This window comes from Paramormyrops kingsleyae, chromosome 25 (genome assembly GCF_048594095.1).
Source record: "Paramormyrops kingsleyae isolate MSU_618 chromosome 25, PKINGS_0.4, whole genome shotgun sequence".
Classification (NCBI taxonomy): Eukaryota; Metazoa; Chordata; class Actinopteri; order Osteoglossiformes; family Mormyridae; genus Paramormyrops; species Paramormyrops kingsleyae.
Window position 1 is genome coordinate 31,506,548 of NC_132821.1, and position 15,275 is coordinate 31,521,822.

Here is a 15,275-nt window from a genome sequence, read left to right on the forward strand (position 1 = left end):
GCTGGTAAAAAATGTGACTGTTTAGCATTCCTGTTATTTTCAGATGTGATGTGAACATCTGCCATCTTCCAATATTCCCAGTCAGCTATAGTGATCCATCTATGCATGTCACACGATCCGTGAGACACCTAAGACTGATCCTGCTTATAAATATGTCAGTGTCAGCTCCTAGATGGTGGCCCAGAATCGGAAGCCCATTCTCTGAGACGGGGGATAATTTGGCAAACGACAGTCTTCTGCATTCTCCCAGACCTGCTCGTTACAAATTACAAAGGCTGACAAACATGGAATCGACATCCAGGCCTCCCTTGTCCCGCGTTTGTGGCACGGTAACAAACCGCTAAAATACGCGTGCCGATTGCTGTTAAGTGCTATTGTCACTGCTAGCATGTTTTCATGCTGCCGCCCTGTCAAAAAAGTGTGGCCTTTGAAATGTAACAATCACTTGACAATTTGCGGTTCTTGTTTGTATTACAGCAGGTGAATCGCTTGTTCCACAAAAGGAGTTAATTTTTTTCTAAAAACGTGCCCATATAGAATGTCACATGGAGTTTAGTCTTCATGCACAAAACTGCACATACTTAAATTTTGGTGATGACACTACAGTGCATAAAAAATGGCATTGGCAACTCTACTTCGACACGCGCCCCTTGTCATCATGACAGAAATGCAGGATGACATTTTTTTGACAGTGGATGTCGCGGTTCTAGGTACTGTCAGGCAACACGACTGGCAACAGCATGCAGGATGACATCATCCACCAGCCAGACTAAGTCATCCTACCACAGCTAAAATCTATGCAATGCCCTTGGTGAGCTCTTGATTCAATGCTCTACACTTCCTGAACCCTGTAGAGCAATCTGGACCTTCTGCTCCAGATGTGTATCAAGCGAGAGCTTTCTGTTGATGTGCCACATTTCAAAAAATATCTATTTAAAAATATTAAAATTGTCAATGTGGGATTATCAATATAGTTTATTTCATAAATCTAGAACTGCTGGAGTCTTGCTTAGTCTGGTGGCTATTAAGGCAAGACTGGGAAAACTCTGGATGGGATGCCAGTGCCTTTCAGAAGACACAGATCCACCAAACCGCATGTTTATGGTACAAACTTCAAACACACACACAGCTGGAACTGGGAATGAGACCATAAATCCAGAAGATGCTGGGCTTTGACGGTGACCACTAACCAACCGGACAGTCCCCTCATTTCTATGGCGCATCCAATGCCATCTGCCCTCCTCTAACGATCACGTCCACATCACTCTATATCCTCCTCTAATGATCACGTCCACATCACTCTATATCCTCCTCTAATGATCACATGTCCACATCACTCTATATTTTGACTCCTATAAAGGGGTAATAGCCAAGGACCCAAAAGGTTACTCAACAATCCTAATTTTACAAAATATACTTGAGTGCAAATATTTTCTGCAAGTTTTAAATAATTATTCCTCTAAAGTTCAGTCTTATGTCCTGTATAATTAAACTGTCATCTCTCCAACCAGCTGTGCAAATATGCGTAAATGACTACAATTTTAAGTCCTATTTTAAATAATGTGATTTTTCGCTCTGTAATTGACCGAAAGTGACCAGGGAAACACTGGATGTGATTCGCAAATATTTATCTTTGAAACCTAAAGATGGGGGGGTCGTGAGCATCTCATGCACTACATCCAAACCTGAGCCCACTGAATCCAGGCTGTGTATCTATGTATTTAAGACATATATTCCCAATATTTGGCAATAATAAAAGTCATATTCACAGAGCTATTATCACGCACAACAAAATATGAGAAGAAAATATACTTAAAATGAAAGTCATATAATTAAGTAGAATAGTATGTGTTCTCCTTAACTCAATGTGGAATTTCAATATTAAAATTAAATCAGGTCGAAACATGGGATATGTATTCTATGCCGTTAGTAATAAATAATAATAACACAAGTCAAAGTGTTATGCATTTTATATTTTATTAATCACCTCGGGGTGTGTGTGTATGTGTGTGTGTTTCTGTATGTTTGTGTGTGTGTGTCTGTGTGCACGCGTGTGATTTTAAGAGTTAATATTTAGTTTATTCCTTTAACTGCCAATTTTGTACAACACAGATTACCATGATTTAAAATCTAAATAATTATTTCCTTTCATTATAGACAAGATAAAGTTTAATATCTAAAGTGAAAAAATAAAATAAACAACAAAATAATTTGTAGAATTTAAAAAGGCCCATTTTGTAAAACCCTGTAATACAACAAGGCTTTTATTTCACTTAATGCCATTTTATGGGATTGTATGTCGGATAAGAAACTAACCAATGAATACCACACTTTCAGAAAAAAGTATATATATATATATATATTTATATATTTATATATGTAATTTGTATCCATTTAGAAGTTTTAAAATAGTACAGTAAACACTTTGCACACATGATAGAAACCACTCAATGTATCTGATTACGTTTGGGAAATGTAGTCGGGAAAAATAAAAATAAAAAATAGAAAATAAAATTTGAACTTAAAGCATGATCACAATTTTCCTTACAAAGTTGGAGTAGTTTTGGGACCCACTTGACCACACAAAATAATATAAAACAGTCAAGTCTAAAATTGAGATATTGCATTTATAATGCACAAATATTTATCCTGTACAATTGGCTTCTTGGTGTGAGAGTACAAACATCTAAAGGGCTCAGTGACTTCTGAAGATATACATAGTGCTGTAAACAGGCACACACAGATTAGAGAAGAGATTTCCAACCCCCCAAGATTTTTTTTTGTTTGTTTTTTTGTTTTGTTTTTGTTGTTTTTCCTTTGTGGTCCAATGTCAGCTCATTTCTCAGGCCTGCTGAGAGCGGTAAAGTTCCACCAGTAACCATCGCTTCCGTTTGTCCCCCCATGGCAGAAGAATCCAAAAGGTAAAGGTACTGAATAGCCAGGTGGCCAAAGGTAATGAAGTTGAAAACTTGATGCTTTTGTTGCTTGGCTATTGTGCAAATTCATGCTGTCTTGGGTATGTCCACACAGAATGAACTAGCAAATCCTTTTCCGCGCTGTAAGCAGAGAAGACACTTATTAAACAAAGTGAAATCCAACAGAAAGGAGCCCATTAGAGTGAGATTTAAGGACAGAAGTACACACGGGCGTATTTAGATACATTTTGGAAGGAAATCCACATAATTAGTTGTATTTCACAAAGATACGTTACATGAGGAACAGTGTAAATTTGTCAGATATCACGAGGAACAATATTACCGTGATTATTACCGGGGGGAATAACATTAATGAAGACATTTTATCGCTCTGTCCATTAATTCGGGCAACATTGAAACACATAACAACACAGAAAGTGGGTTGTCTTTGACAGGCTTCTGGGCAGGCGTTTAATTTGGCTGTACGTAGCTGAACGGCAAACGTGGCGCAATTTAAATTTTCCACGCCACACTTTTAACCTCCTGACACAGTTGACTAAGTCTCGATGTGTTGTTGTTTTTTTTCCCCCAACTGTGGCGTACTATTGTAATAAAGCCAGAGCAGTGTGAGAGCTTGAGTGAAGGGGGGGCATGGGGGGGGGGGGAGGGCTTATGATGGACGGCTCGGTTATTACTTTCTTCTTTCCAGGAGTCAATGGGAATGGGGCAAACCAGACACGAATGCAAACAGAGAAATGTTCCCGATATATCAGGAAATATAAGCTATGAACTAATGCTTCAGAGCCAGACATGGAATCAAAGTAAGTGAAGATTATAGGTGTTTGAAATAACATTAATGCTGGGGTTGAGGTGATGGAGAAAAAGGCCAAAACTAGCATGCATGCTTTGCTCCACAGTAGTACACAGTACTAAATAGTACACAGTAGTACACAGTACTACGTAGTACACAGTACTAAATAGTACACAGTAGTACACAGTACTAAATAGTACACAGTACTAATAGTACACAGTAGTAAATGGCGTGCACAGCATGACGTGTGTAAGACTGCACAAAACTACGGCATCTGAACAACACAGTACTCATAACATCTGCGAGGCAGATGAGAATCTTAGTTTTATTATTTTCAAGTAGCATGCTGAAAAAACAGTGATGTTTTCATTCTCATTCAGGAGGGAATATCGACCACTCGCATTTATCCGAAATGGTCCCTGGAACAAAGGACATTACATAGGTAATGATATATACTTTTTTTTAAGTAACTGAAGAGCATGTCAGGGGTATTTAATTTTAATGAAAAGTCACAACAGACTTATTGGGTTAAACTTTGCTGTCCTGTTGCCTACGATACAGCCAATTTAAATATATCACCATCATTAATAAACACTGGGGAGAATAAGGGTCATATAGACAGCAGAGGGACTTGGGAAATAGATAGAAGAAAAGCAAAGAATTTAGTTTTAGAAATAGATCGGAAAGAAGGCGTTATAAAGAATTTAATGGCAGTTTCGGCCATTGTGAAGTTTGAGTTAAATTCAGTCAGATCAAAGTCGATAACTAAATACTCACTCAAATAGGGGGGTTTGAAAGGCGCACGTGTGTTAGACAGAAGTGCATCAAACTCTTTCCTCTCTAGGGTGCCGTGATGTGACTTCTCTTTGCCAAAGGTGGAGAACGATCTATCTCCAGTTTGCTCTTGAGTGTCAAATACCTCAGTGTCAGGCACAGAGTCCATCCCTGGGACATGCAGATTGCTACGGTAATCTGCCCCCTGACGGCCGTCCGGTGACACAAAGGAGGGCATCCAGCATCGATCAGAGTGCCCGAGGGCTTTGCACTCCTCTGTGCAATTTGAAAAGAGATCCGCACCTAAAACAACACAATCGACACAGGATATGCATTAGCAGATGGTACTTCCTGGAAATTTATTCTTGACACCAGTGCTTATGCACATATTTTCCACATCGTGGAGGCAGACTGCAGTACACAGTATTACAATCAGTAGCAAAACATACTTCTTTCCGAGGTTGTGCTCCTCTTTCAGAATATTTACGATTTTTTAGCACACGGTTTTAGTGGAACCGGTAGATAGAATACACATGTAACAGTTTGTGAAATCCACAAGGTTTAAACCGTGTTTATTAACGATAAATCTACTTAAGATGCAGGAACGGCCACTACAGTGTAAACAATGGACGTTTAACGGCTCTACTGTAAATCTCCGGTGGGAATTTGTTAGGTCGGTTTGCTGGTTTGATAACATGTGTGACATTTCATTGGGGTTTTCTAGCATCTGCTGTTTAAATCCCTTCGCTGTCACGAGGGAAGTAGCATTTGCGTGAAAGACAAGGCAATTGTAAATGAAAATAACTGTCGAACGTTTAAGTTAATTAGCTGGTATGGAATGATGGAAAGGCTGATGGCAGTGGTGTAATTAAGCCTCCCAGCAAAACCTAATCATCTTCCGACCAGGTCTGGAGTTTCAGGCACAAGGACAGTGATGGAGAACGTTGAAGCCTCCTGATCAAAGCACGTGTGCAGCTACAAAGGGAGTAATGTGGAGACACATCTCTAATCTGTAATCCTTCATGGCAGGAGCTTTGCTGCGAGAAGATCAAAGGAGCTAGTTAGGCGAATATGTCCCACTGATAAACCTTTGACTATAGTTCTACAGAGGAATTCTGATTTACAGAATAAAAGCCGACATCTCTCCTCTTAACAGACACAACCAAAGGAGTTGCCCGATGTTATGGTGCTTCAGTATATTCAGAAAAAATAAGAGTGAGAGACTCTTTAAATATCTAATGGGTTCGGTTCCTCTGTTGTGGACCATGAAGCATCCACAATCACACACCGTCGATACATCCTCACTTTAACACCCAGCAGGGTTTCACTGATTCTCTGCTATTTGTGTGTCTACGAGTTACAAGACTCCACAAACAAATCAGCCGTGTATAATTTCTTCTTTTTGTTTGCAAAGCCACAAATACCAACTTCTATAAATAAAACAACATAGCAAAGTTCACGAGTATTACTAATTTTCATGCTAAATACCAGCACCTTTTTATTATAATTTGTACATTTCAGCGCAACTTATGTCATATTAAACACTATTTCAATCTTAGTGAGCTAACAGGGCAGTATTAACTTTTGCTTTGAGTAATATCTCCTGAAAATCAAGCCAATAATCCAATAATCCTATCTGCCCACACTGTAAACAAGTGATTAGAGTTGTGAGAAATTGTACAGCTAGTTTGGAGAATTCTGGGAATTAAGGTTTTCATTTTCATGTCGCTTCTTAAAGAGGCACGTAAGCATTATAATACTGGTACAAATAAAAGGCAAGCAGGAGAATGAAGCGAAGGGGGAATCAGCAGACGTCTCACGTAATTCTGATGGTTTAGCTTTCAAAGTTCTACTGTTAGAAGATATGGACTGGGATAGAATCTAATAGAAATTAATTATTCCCAAAGGGGAGATTAACTTGCCAATGTAAATAGCAAAATTAAAATAATAAAATCACAGAAACAAAATTACCTAAGACCCTGGGAGAATTTACGGGTATAATCAGCCCTGCCACAGACATACTTCATAATAAATACTAAACAGCATCTGCCGGTCTTTCGTAAAACGCATTACCTTTCGACGCCCATTATGAACGGTGGGAAATAGCTACTGGTAAGTGGCACGATGGCTTTGTAAAGCAACCAAATCCTAAGTAACGCTCTTAAAAGTACAGGAAAACGGGTCTTTCCAAGGTCCGATGGGGAGAAGTTCAGGCCACCTGCTGCTTCACACTTAACGATTTTAAGCCGAAGTTTGGAGAGTTGGATCTGTCAGAATACATTGGGCTGAACTAAATCGAATCCCCGAAAGACCTTGCTAAAGGTATCGCTCCACTGCATGTATCTTTCAGTTTCATCACCGGGTGGTTTAGCTTTATGACGGTGAGGCTTTATTCCTTTTCTTCCTGATATTTCCCATGGTTCACATGGAAGGACAACTTTCATGGCTTTCCCCATCAAAACAAGGTAGCGAGCGCTAAAGAGTTACAGCCAAACGGAATAATTCCGGGACTGTGAGGGAACTCACTCTGGGCAATTCTTGAAATAATTAATGAAGCAAATTCAAATTACCGCTATTAATTTGATGAAAATGAGGGCCACATATGGCGAGCATGGGCGACCGATCCTCCTGGGCCAGGAGGTCAGCCGCTTTTCACTCTACGTCGGCTCCTAATTGTTCGGCTGAAGTCGTTATTTCGACTGCAAGTCAAGTCACCTGGTGTTTGGGTTGTAAATCAGCCGCTAATTGAAACCCAAACTCGGAAGTCTGCAGGACTTCTTCCCTTGAGGACCTGAGCGTACCATCCCAGGCATATGGCACCTCAACTTGCAGCGCAGGTACATTCTAGAATAAATGCATGCCCCTGTTCATTTCCACAGCACACACTTATCAAATCCTGTGCGCAACAGTCGTGTTATGTAAAAAAAAAAATTCTGAATTTGTAACTTTTCCTTCTCGGAACTGGCTTTGCTAGGACACCAGCCCGCCGCAAGGTCACACACACACACACACACACACACACACACAGGCGCGCCCGTGGCCACCCACACAACCAGCCACACTTTCACCGACAAAAATAAATAGGGAATTTAGTGGGATCATTTAATCAAAACTCCATGCATTTGGACTGTGGGAGAAAACCAGAATTGCAAAGGGAACACACAAAAGAAAACACCCAAATCGATGGGGGAGGGGGCATTTCAACCTTCTACAATCCATTTCACAAGCAGTCTGTCTATTGATGAAAAAAAAAATCCAATTCTACACAATTTTAGCTTATGATTTATGGTATTAGACCATCTTTCAAAGTCCCATGAAAAGTCTAATATGAACAGTCTATGTAAGTACATACTGAAAAAATACAGTATATTTATTATGCAACATTAACTGTTTCACTACTTTGACTCTCTGAAGCACGCGCTATCACAATGGAATCCTAATTATTCTCTAAGCTCGAAAAATTTTCACTTTTCTTCCAACTTTCTGAGAGAATGAGAGCTTTGAAATACAATGTGTGCCCAAAAAAATGGGTGACCTAATTAGTTAAAAAAGGAGCCCGAGATTAAAGTATGCACATTCTGAAAACGGACAACGCTCAGATACTTGTGAGGTCACCTGCTCTTGGCAATAGCCCTAAAATACCTGCACAGCATATATGTAGGGTGGCGCTCCGAAATGAATGTTACAGAGTTTTCGGTCGTTAATGTATATAATTTATTTAAGGTAGCCTATCAAGTTTTCAAAAATCAGCTGTTTCTGTGCACTCAGAAATAACAGCACATGCACAAATCTGCCCAACCTTCACAGAACACGGCGACACCTTTCGTTAAATCATCTGAGATCCAGACCGCTCGGTTACAGGGTCACGTGAACAGCAGCGCCGGTCATGAGCGTTAATTATGGGGGGGCGTCTCTGTACCTGTAGACCACTGACGGCGGCTTCACATCCCCTGGCACTTAAATGTGTTCTGTTTGATGCCCGGCTGATTAGAACTCCTGAATAACACATTCGAAGCTTAAAAGCAAGGTAGGAAATGTAAAATTAATCAAATCATTATTACCGGGGAAAAGGAGATACAAACTTCATGAGAATGAACCTGTTTAAAGGTCAGTAGCCCAGTCAGAGGACAAGCACAAAGAAACAACGCCAACGGCAGCAGAATCAAGCCGAATGAAGTATTGGGCTGAACCAGCAAAGGGTTTTAAAACCAGAGTATCAGTAACCGTCTCATTTCGTGCAAGAGAAAATGACCGACTTACAGTAGGAATCGCAGATGCATCCGACTTCAGAATAACGAAGGAAAAGTTATTAACTCTAATAAAGTGTTATTCAACTTCCAAGAGTCCAATAATATAAGCTATAATCAAGCAAAAGCTTTCGGTACCATTTCCATCCAGGATACCACCAAACAGTTTGTGATCCTGCTTGGCGAATGTAAGTACAACAAATGACACGATCGTATAACAGTTTATTCGAAACATGTCATATTGGAAATGAACCGGATCGATTCGCTGCGAGTTATTTATATAGACGCGAACTGCGCGTTAAAAGCCGCCTTTGCGCACTGAAAGCGGTTCTGAAAAGCGTAAGCAGAATGAGCTGAAGCTGAATCTTATAGAAACTCAAATACTACAATTTACTTTTTTTTTTTTGTTGTTGTTCTTTTCGGTGAATGGTTCGGTTCCCATCTCAGCACTGATATCAACAGGTACCGCGCTGGACGTGAGGGCTCAATATAAGGGAGTGTCAAAAAAAAAAAAATTGTGAAAATGGCATATTTGTTTTTGAATTCAAAACCGAATCCGAGTATTACAAACCTGGGCCTTGATAATAGCCTTCATTTCATAATTGGTATGCAAAGGTCTGAAAATGAATTACTGATCACTGAGCTGTAACCGAGTGCTAACGTGAAGCGCAGACAGACTAGGCCCTGCTGGGCGTTTGCATTCCTTAAATCATCCCCCATTGGCCTGCTGGATTTGAGGGAGACACACATGATCAGGCATATTTAAGAAGGAATAACAAACAAATAGCTGTATAAATGATTAAAGGTCACATTGGTTGTTGAAAGAGATTGGGATGGTATCATGGCACAGGAATCAGCCAAATCATTAAATCTGGTATGTATAAACTGTGGATTTTCATTTTTCATAAAAGGTGCAATTTCCATCTCGGTTCTGTCTATTACCAGGAGGCTCTGTGAATGTTAAACAGGGTCATGGTGACATACGCAGAATTTAAAACGACAGGAGCAGAATCGTCGCCCAAAATCATATGATCCTGCTTTGCTTACTTGCGAAGAAGTTGGTGATTTGATTAGCAACTAATAAGAAGAGCAGAATGGAGCAGCTGACTCATTTTGGGTGTGTAAATTAAGAAAAAAAGAGAGAGGGCTCAGAATGTATGACATTTTTGAACAACTGTGCAATGATTTTGTATTGATTATGTTTAAACAAATCTCCAGCACAACCCCATCAAACACAAGCATACAATAAGCATTTTACTACTATATTCTTATGCATTTCCTGCATATAAATCTAACATATATAAATACCTTTTGCACATATAACTCATTAATACCACATTTAATCTTTACTAATTTCATTACTTTCTCTTGCAGCCTTGTCCAGTAAAGGCAGTTGGAGGGTGGATAGATAGATGTATGACTGGATTAATAATCATTTTAAAAGTACATCTAAAATAATGACTTGATATTAATGAGAGGCAGAATCAAGCAGATAAGGGTTCTGTAACCCCACGTTATGTATTTGCTACTCATTAAAGAAAAAAAAAATCATATTTATTTAAATGAATAACATAATATTTTAATAGTTAAATTGAAATTTTAACAGAAAAAATGCAAATAATAATTGTAAAATTTAAAAGCATATACAGAACACTAACCCTAAATAACCGCGAAATCAATGGTATTTTAAATATTGCTACAGAGACATCCTAAAATCTTACAGTTGTCTTTAAAGGCAATGGCCACCATCTAAATGTGTGAAATCCAGACAGCGTTTATGCAAAATGAGCCCTTAACTATCTCGCCAGGGTGTTTGTGTAACCAGCGTGTAGGGGCTGTGTCTTCAGCACCACACTCCGGCCAAAGCCAGATTAAAGCACCTTTCTGAGATTTCACTGGCAATAAACCACCGCCATCCCAAAATAATTACAGCAGAAGGTTTTTTTTTTTTTTTTTATCATAATCACAGTATAAAAACTGCGCTGGAGGTCATATATACCGGTGGCCGGTGACTGTGATAAAACGTTACCTACCGGACGAATGTCCTCGGTTGGTGGCGTCGTGATCACTGTCTCCCTGCTCACTATCGCCGTGTCCACTGTCCTTTGAGCTTACAATATCTGCTTCCTGGAAAGCAGAGCTGCAAAGGGGGGAGAGGACACTTTTCCTCACAAAACATTATTCCGCCATCAGATGGTCGCTGAAGGTGTTGCACTTGGCACGGATTGCACTGGCATGGTAAGTGTGGGTATCCTGGTAAAGTGCAGCTTCTTCTTACGCCCTAATCAATGCGCGATCGCTGGCCAGGGTCCGCTTCTGAAACCCCTTACCTGTTTACACGCCGAGGTCTGTCAACAAGGTAACTGAGTTCAGCCCTCTGTTTAGTCTAGAACAAACACAATCGGTAAGGCTTATCACAAAACTCAGAATGCAACGTCATTGAGATGGTTTCAAAAACGACGCGACACAGAAACTCACATGCAAACTGAATTGTTATGCATAAAGTATAAATAGTGAATTTTAGCATCAGTCTCTCGGTCTCAGACTTGGTTGAGGGGTAAAATCACCGGGTCCTGGGATAATTCAGTCAAAGGCTTCAGTTATAGACGAATCTTTGTTCTAATGTTACTCTGCCGGGCCGTGCCAGGCATGCTTAATTCACATCTTCACTGGACATACAATTTAATCGAAGCCTTTTGCACTTTGTTTTCCTTCCTTAGCGTTTTTTTCCCCCACAGACACACACATGACATTTAAATGACCACCAGTAAAGGAAAGATAAAATGTCTAATTTATATTATACCATTCTTACACACACACATTAAATGGAGAATTTTAAGAGAAAAATAAATACATTAAAGACAAAGAGTGTACTGCTATTTTATGTGTATAAACAGATGTCAAAAGAGTAATTAGAATTTAATGCAGCGTTGCAATGTCTTTAGTGCATACAAGCAGGGAGCGATATATTTCAGTATTCTTACCTCGTTGGATAAAATGCTGCCGTTAGATATGATGTCGGGCTGCTGGTCTGTGTAACCTGACACTACGGCTCCACAGGGATTGTGTTCAGTGTCTGCGCTCCTAGCGGGACTACGGGGCTTTAAGAACATAAGATCAGTTTTGGCAGATTCCGGTGTAAGACATACCTGGTAGCAATAGTTCTGGTTTTGATGGTGGGAGTTGAAGCTCCCCGATTCTTCGACCGGGACCTGCGCGGTGCTGGTGACATTAGTGCTCTGCACCAGCATTATATCTGACTTGCTAAGCTTTTTCTTTCTGCCCCTCGCCTGCCTGCTACAGCAGGTCCTGCAGCACAGGCAGCAGTCGCTGTTCAGACACGTGTGGAGGCTCATCTTCTTGTCCTTCTGACACCTGATGGCCAGCACGATCATGGCCAGCAGGAAGATAAAAGACACTGATCCCAGCGCGATTATAAGGATCAGGGTCAAATCAAGGGAATTTTCCTTCGCTTTGGAGGAACCTCGTTCCCCGCTGTGACCCTCCACTATACTGTCGACTAAGGTTACAATAACGCTGGCAGTGGATGAGAGGGGCGGCTGCCCGTGGTCCCTCACTTCGATCAACAAGTTGTAAGGGTGGTTCGGGTCCCTTTTACCGGATACCCTCCTGGCGGTCCTTAGTTCTCCGGTTCTCCAGTCCATGCGGAACATCCCCAGCTCGTTCCCCTTCAGGATGCTGTAGGACAGGCGCGCGTTCTCGCCGTCGTCCGCATCCATGGCCACGATGCGGGTCACCAGGAAGCCCGGCTCTGCAGACCGGGGCAGATGCTCTCTCGCTGTGCCGTTTTTGCCCACCGGGGCAATAACGGACGGGGCGTTATCATTCTGGTCCACTATTATAACGTTGACGGTGGCGTTGGACGTCAGCTCCGGAGTGCCGGAGTCCTGTGCCTGGACCATGAAGCTGAAGTCCTTTAACTGCTCGTAATCAAAGGACCTCAGAGCATAAAGGTAGCCGTTCTCCGAATTTATGGACACGTAGGTGAAGACGGACATACCCTGGATGTCGCACTCCAATATGGAGTAAGATATATATGCATTTTGTCCGATATCGGGGTCTACCGCGCTTACAGCGTAGATGTAAGCCCCCGGTACGTTGTTCTCAGTGACATACACGTCGTAAATGGTCTGCAGGAACCTGGGGGCGTTATCGTTCTCATCCGACACCTGCACTTTAATGGACTTGCTTGTGGCCAGAGACGGGGCGCCCTTATCCTTGGCCACGATAGTGATGGTGTAGGAGTCGGCGTTCTCCCGGTCCAGGGCTCCGTCCGTGACTATGGTGTAATAGTTTTTGAAGGAAGATTTGAGCTTGAACGGGACCTCGCCGAGGATCTCGCAGTGAACCTGGCCGTTCTCCGCCGAGTCCCGGTCGGTGACGCTGAGCAGCGCGATCACGGTGCCCGGGGCCGCCTGCTCGCTCACCGACTCGGTCACGGTGCTGAAGCTGATCTCCGGGGCGTTATCGTTCACGTCTATCAGCTTGACCAGCACTTTGCAATGGGAGGGCACGGCGTTGGGTCCCAGGTCTTTCCCTTGCACGTAGATCTGATGCGTATTGCTCTCCTCGTAATCGACCTCCCCGATCACCTCGATTCTTCCAGTCCGGGGGTCTATATTAAAGAGTTCCCTCACCCTGGCTGAATTACGACTGCTGAAAGAATACACCACCTCCCCGTTGGTCCCTTCATCCAGGTCCGTGGCATTTAACTGGATGACCAGCGTGCCCACCGGTGCATTTTCGGGCATGCTGACCGAATACACGGACTGGTCAAAGGCCGGCACGTTATCGTTGGAGTCGAGGACTTTGACCAGCAGCAGCGCGGTCCCGGTCCTCTGGGGCAGACCACCGTCCACCGCCGTCAGCACGTACCTGTGCACCGCCTGCTGCTCCCGATCCAGCGGCTTCTCCAGGACGAGCTCAGCGAATTTGTTGCCGTCCCCTTGTGTCTGCACGTCTAGGTAAAAATAATTGTTGGTGGTCAGGTCGTAGGAGCGGAGGGAGTTGGTGCCCACGTCCGGATCGAAGGCGCTCTCCACTGGAAAGCGCGTCCCCGGGGTGGCACTTTCCGTGATTTCAACCGTAATGTCTGTTTCGGGAAAGCTGGGCGGATTGTCATTGATATCCATCACCTCGATCTCCACACGGAAAAGCTCCAGCGGGTTTTCCAGAAACACCTCCAAGTGTAGCAGGCAGGTGGCACTTTGCTTGCAGATCTGCTCCCGGTCGATCTTCTCGTTTACAAAGAGCGCCCCGTTTTCCAAATTCACCTCCAGGTACGGAGTCCGGGAGCTGGGCACGATCTGGAATTTGCGGGATGAAAGTTTTGTTATGTCCAAGCCCAAATCCTCCGCGATATTCCCCACAAACGTCCCATGATCTTGCTCCTCGGGAACAGAATAGTGAAGCTGGGAAGCCACTCCATCCACGATAAAGAAAAATATCAATAACACAATCATTTCCAAAAAAAAAAAAAAAAACAAAACAAAAAAACACAGAAGTGCACTTGTAGTTTCTTCCTTCTAACTTGATTAGGAATTTCCCATCACCTCAGTCTGTATAAAACCCCAAAAGAGCACGATTTCCCGAATCAAAGGCGCTCCATCTTTTGGTCTTGTCAGCCGAAAACCATCCCGTTTTCTGGATATCGATACCAGCCATTGGGATCGTCATCAGTTATTTTGGTATACTGAGTTCTGGGAGCTTTGGTATCAAAGCGATTGTAATACAGAAGGGACCACACTTATCCCTTAAAAAAAATCAAAATAAAACCAGATGCACGCAAAGAAAGCGATTCAGGCAAGTGCATTTAGTATATGTCCGCAAGTCACGCAAGGTGATGGAGCAGACACATTGTAACATGGAATGATGCAGGCAGAGTGGATCAGCGGTACTTTCTCCCCGTGCAGACCCCGTCCCAGCCGCAGACGCCTCGATCTCCCCGGCAGACTCCCCAACGCCGAGTCCCACACTTTACTTTTCTTTTTTTTTTTAATCCGGCGCCCCTCCTACCAGCCAATAAGAACCACGGACACCCACAGAGGTGGCATGCGATTGGTGGATTAAAACGCCAACTCGGGACCAGTCACGGGTCTTAAAAAGAACCAGGTTCGCTTCCCTTTTTCTGCGGAGTAAAATTAATTGATTTATACGTCTGATGAAACAGTTAGTAGGAAAACTTCAGCAGGGCAGAGAAAAGCGAAAGATGAGCCAACGGCAGGATAAAGTAATGCGCATTAATTAAGCAAATCAAATTATACGCCATATATTGTGTGACATATATAATATATGAGATAGTCAAAGAGTGGCTCAGTGAAAATCTGCCTATTGAGAAATGGGCAGATGCCACCTGTGTAAGTTTTTAAATTGCTAACATTATTTCATCATGTCTGTTTATTGGCGATGAGTAAATTCCCCCAACGTACCGACTGCCTGCATTAGAGGAGCATCCCACGCGTAGCTGAGATTTGCACGGTCCAAAACATGTAAAGATGATTATGAAAT

At 42.4% G+C, this 15,275-nt stretch overlaps 1 protein-coding gene across 3 annotated transcripts; it reads right to left on the reverse strand.

Moving 5' to 3' along the window:
• Positions 1 to 1,958: 1,958 nt before the first annotated feature.
• On the reverse strand, positions 1,959 to 14,720 carry LOC111844247 (protocadherin-10-like). Of its 3 annotated transcripts, none has more exons than XM_023812557.2 (5): positions 11,897 to 14,720; positions 11,078 to 11,133; positions 10,781 to 10,887; positions 4,504 to 4,803; positions 1,959 to 3,056 (listed from the first exon to the last, which is right to left on the reverse strand). In XM_023812557.2, the coding sequence occupies exons 1-5, from the start codon at positions 14,228 to 14,230 to the stop codon at positions 3,037 to 3,039; spliced, it is 2,817 nt and encodes a 938-aa protein (XP_023668325.2). In that variant the 5' UTR covers positions 14,231 to 14,720; the 3' UTR covers positions 1,959 to 3,036. The 3 variants fall into 3 exon arrangements, with proteins under 3 accessions (XP_023668325.2, XP_023668324.2, XP_023668323.2); XM_023812556.2 differs by having other exon boundaries at positions 4,646 to 4,803; positions 11,732 to 14,720; XM_023812555.2 differs by having other exon boundaries at positions 11,732 to 14,720.
• Between the last annotated feature and the right edge of the window lie 555 nt (positions 14,721 to 15,275).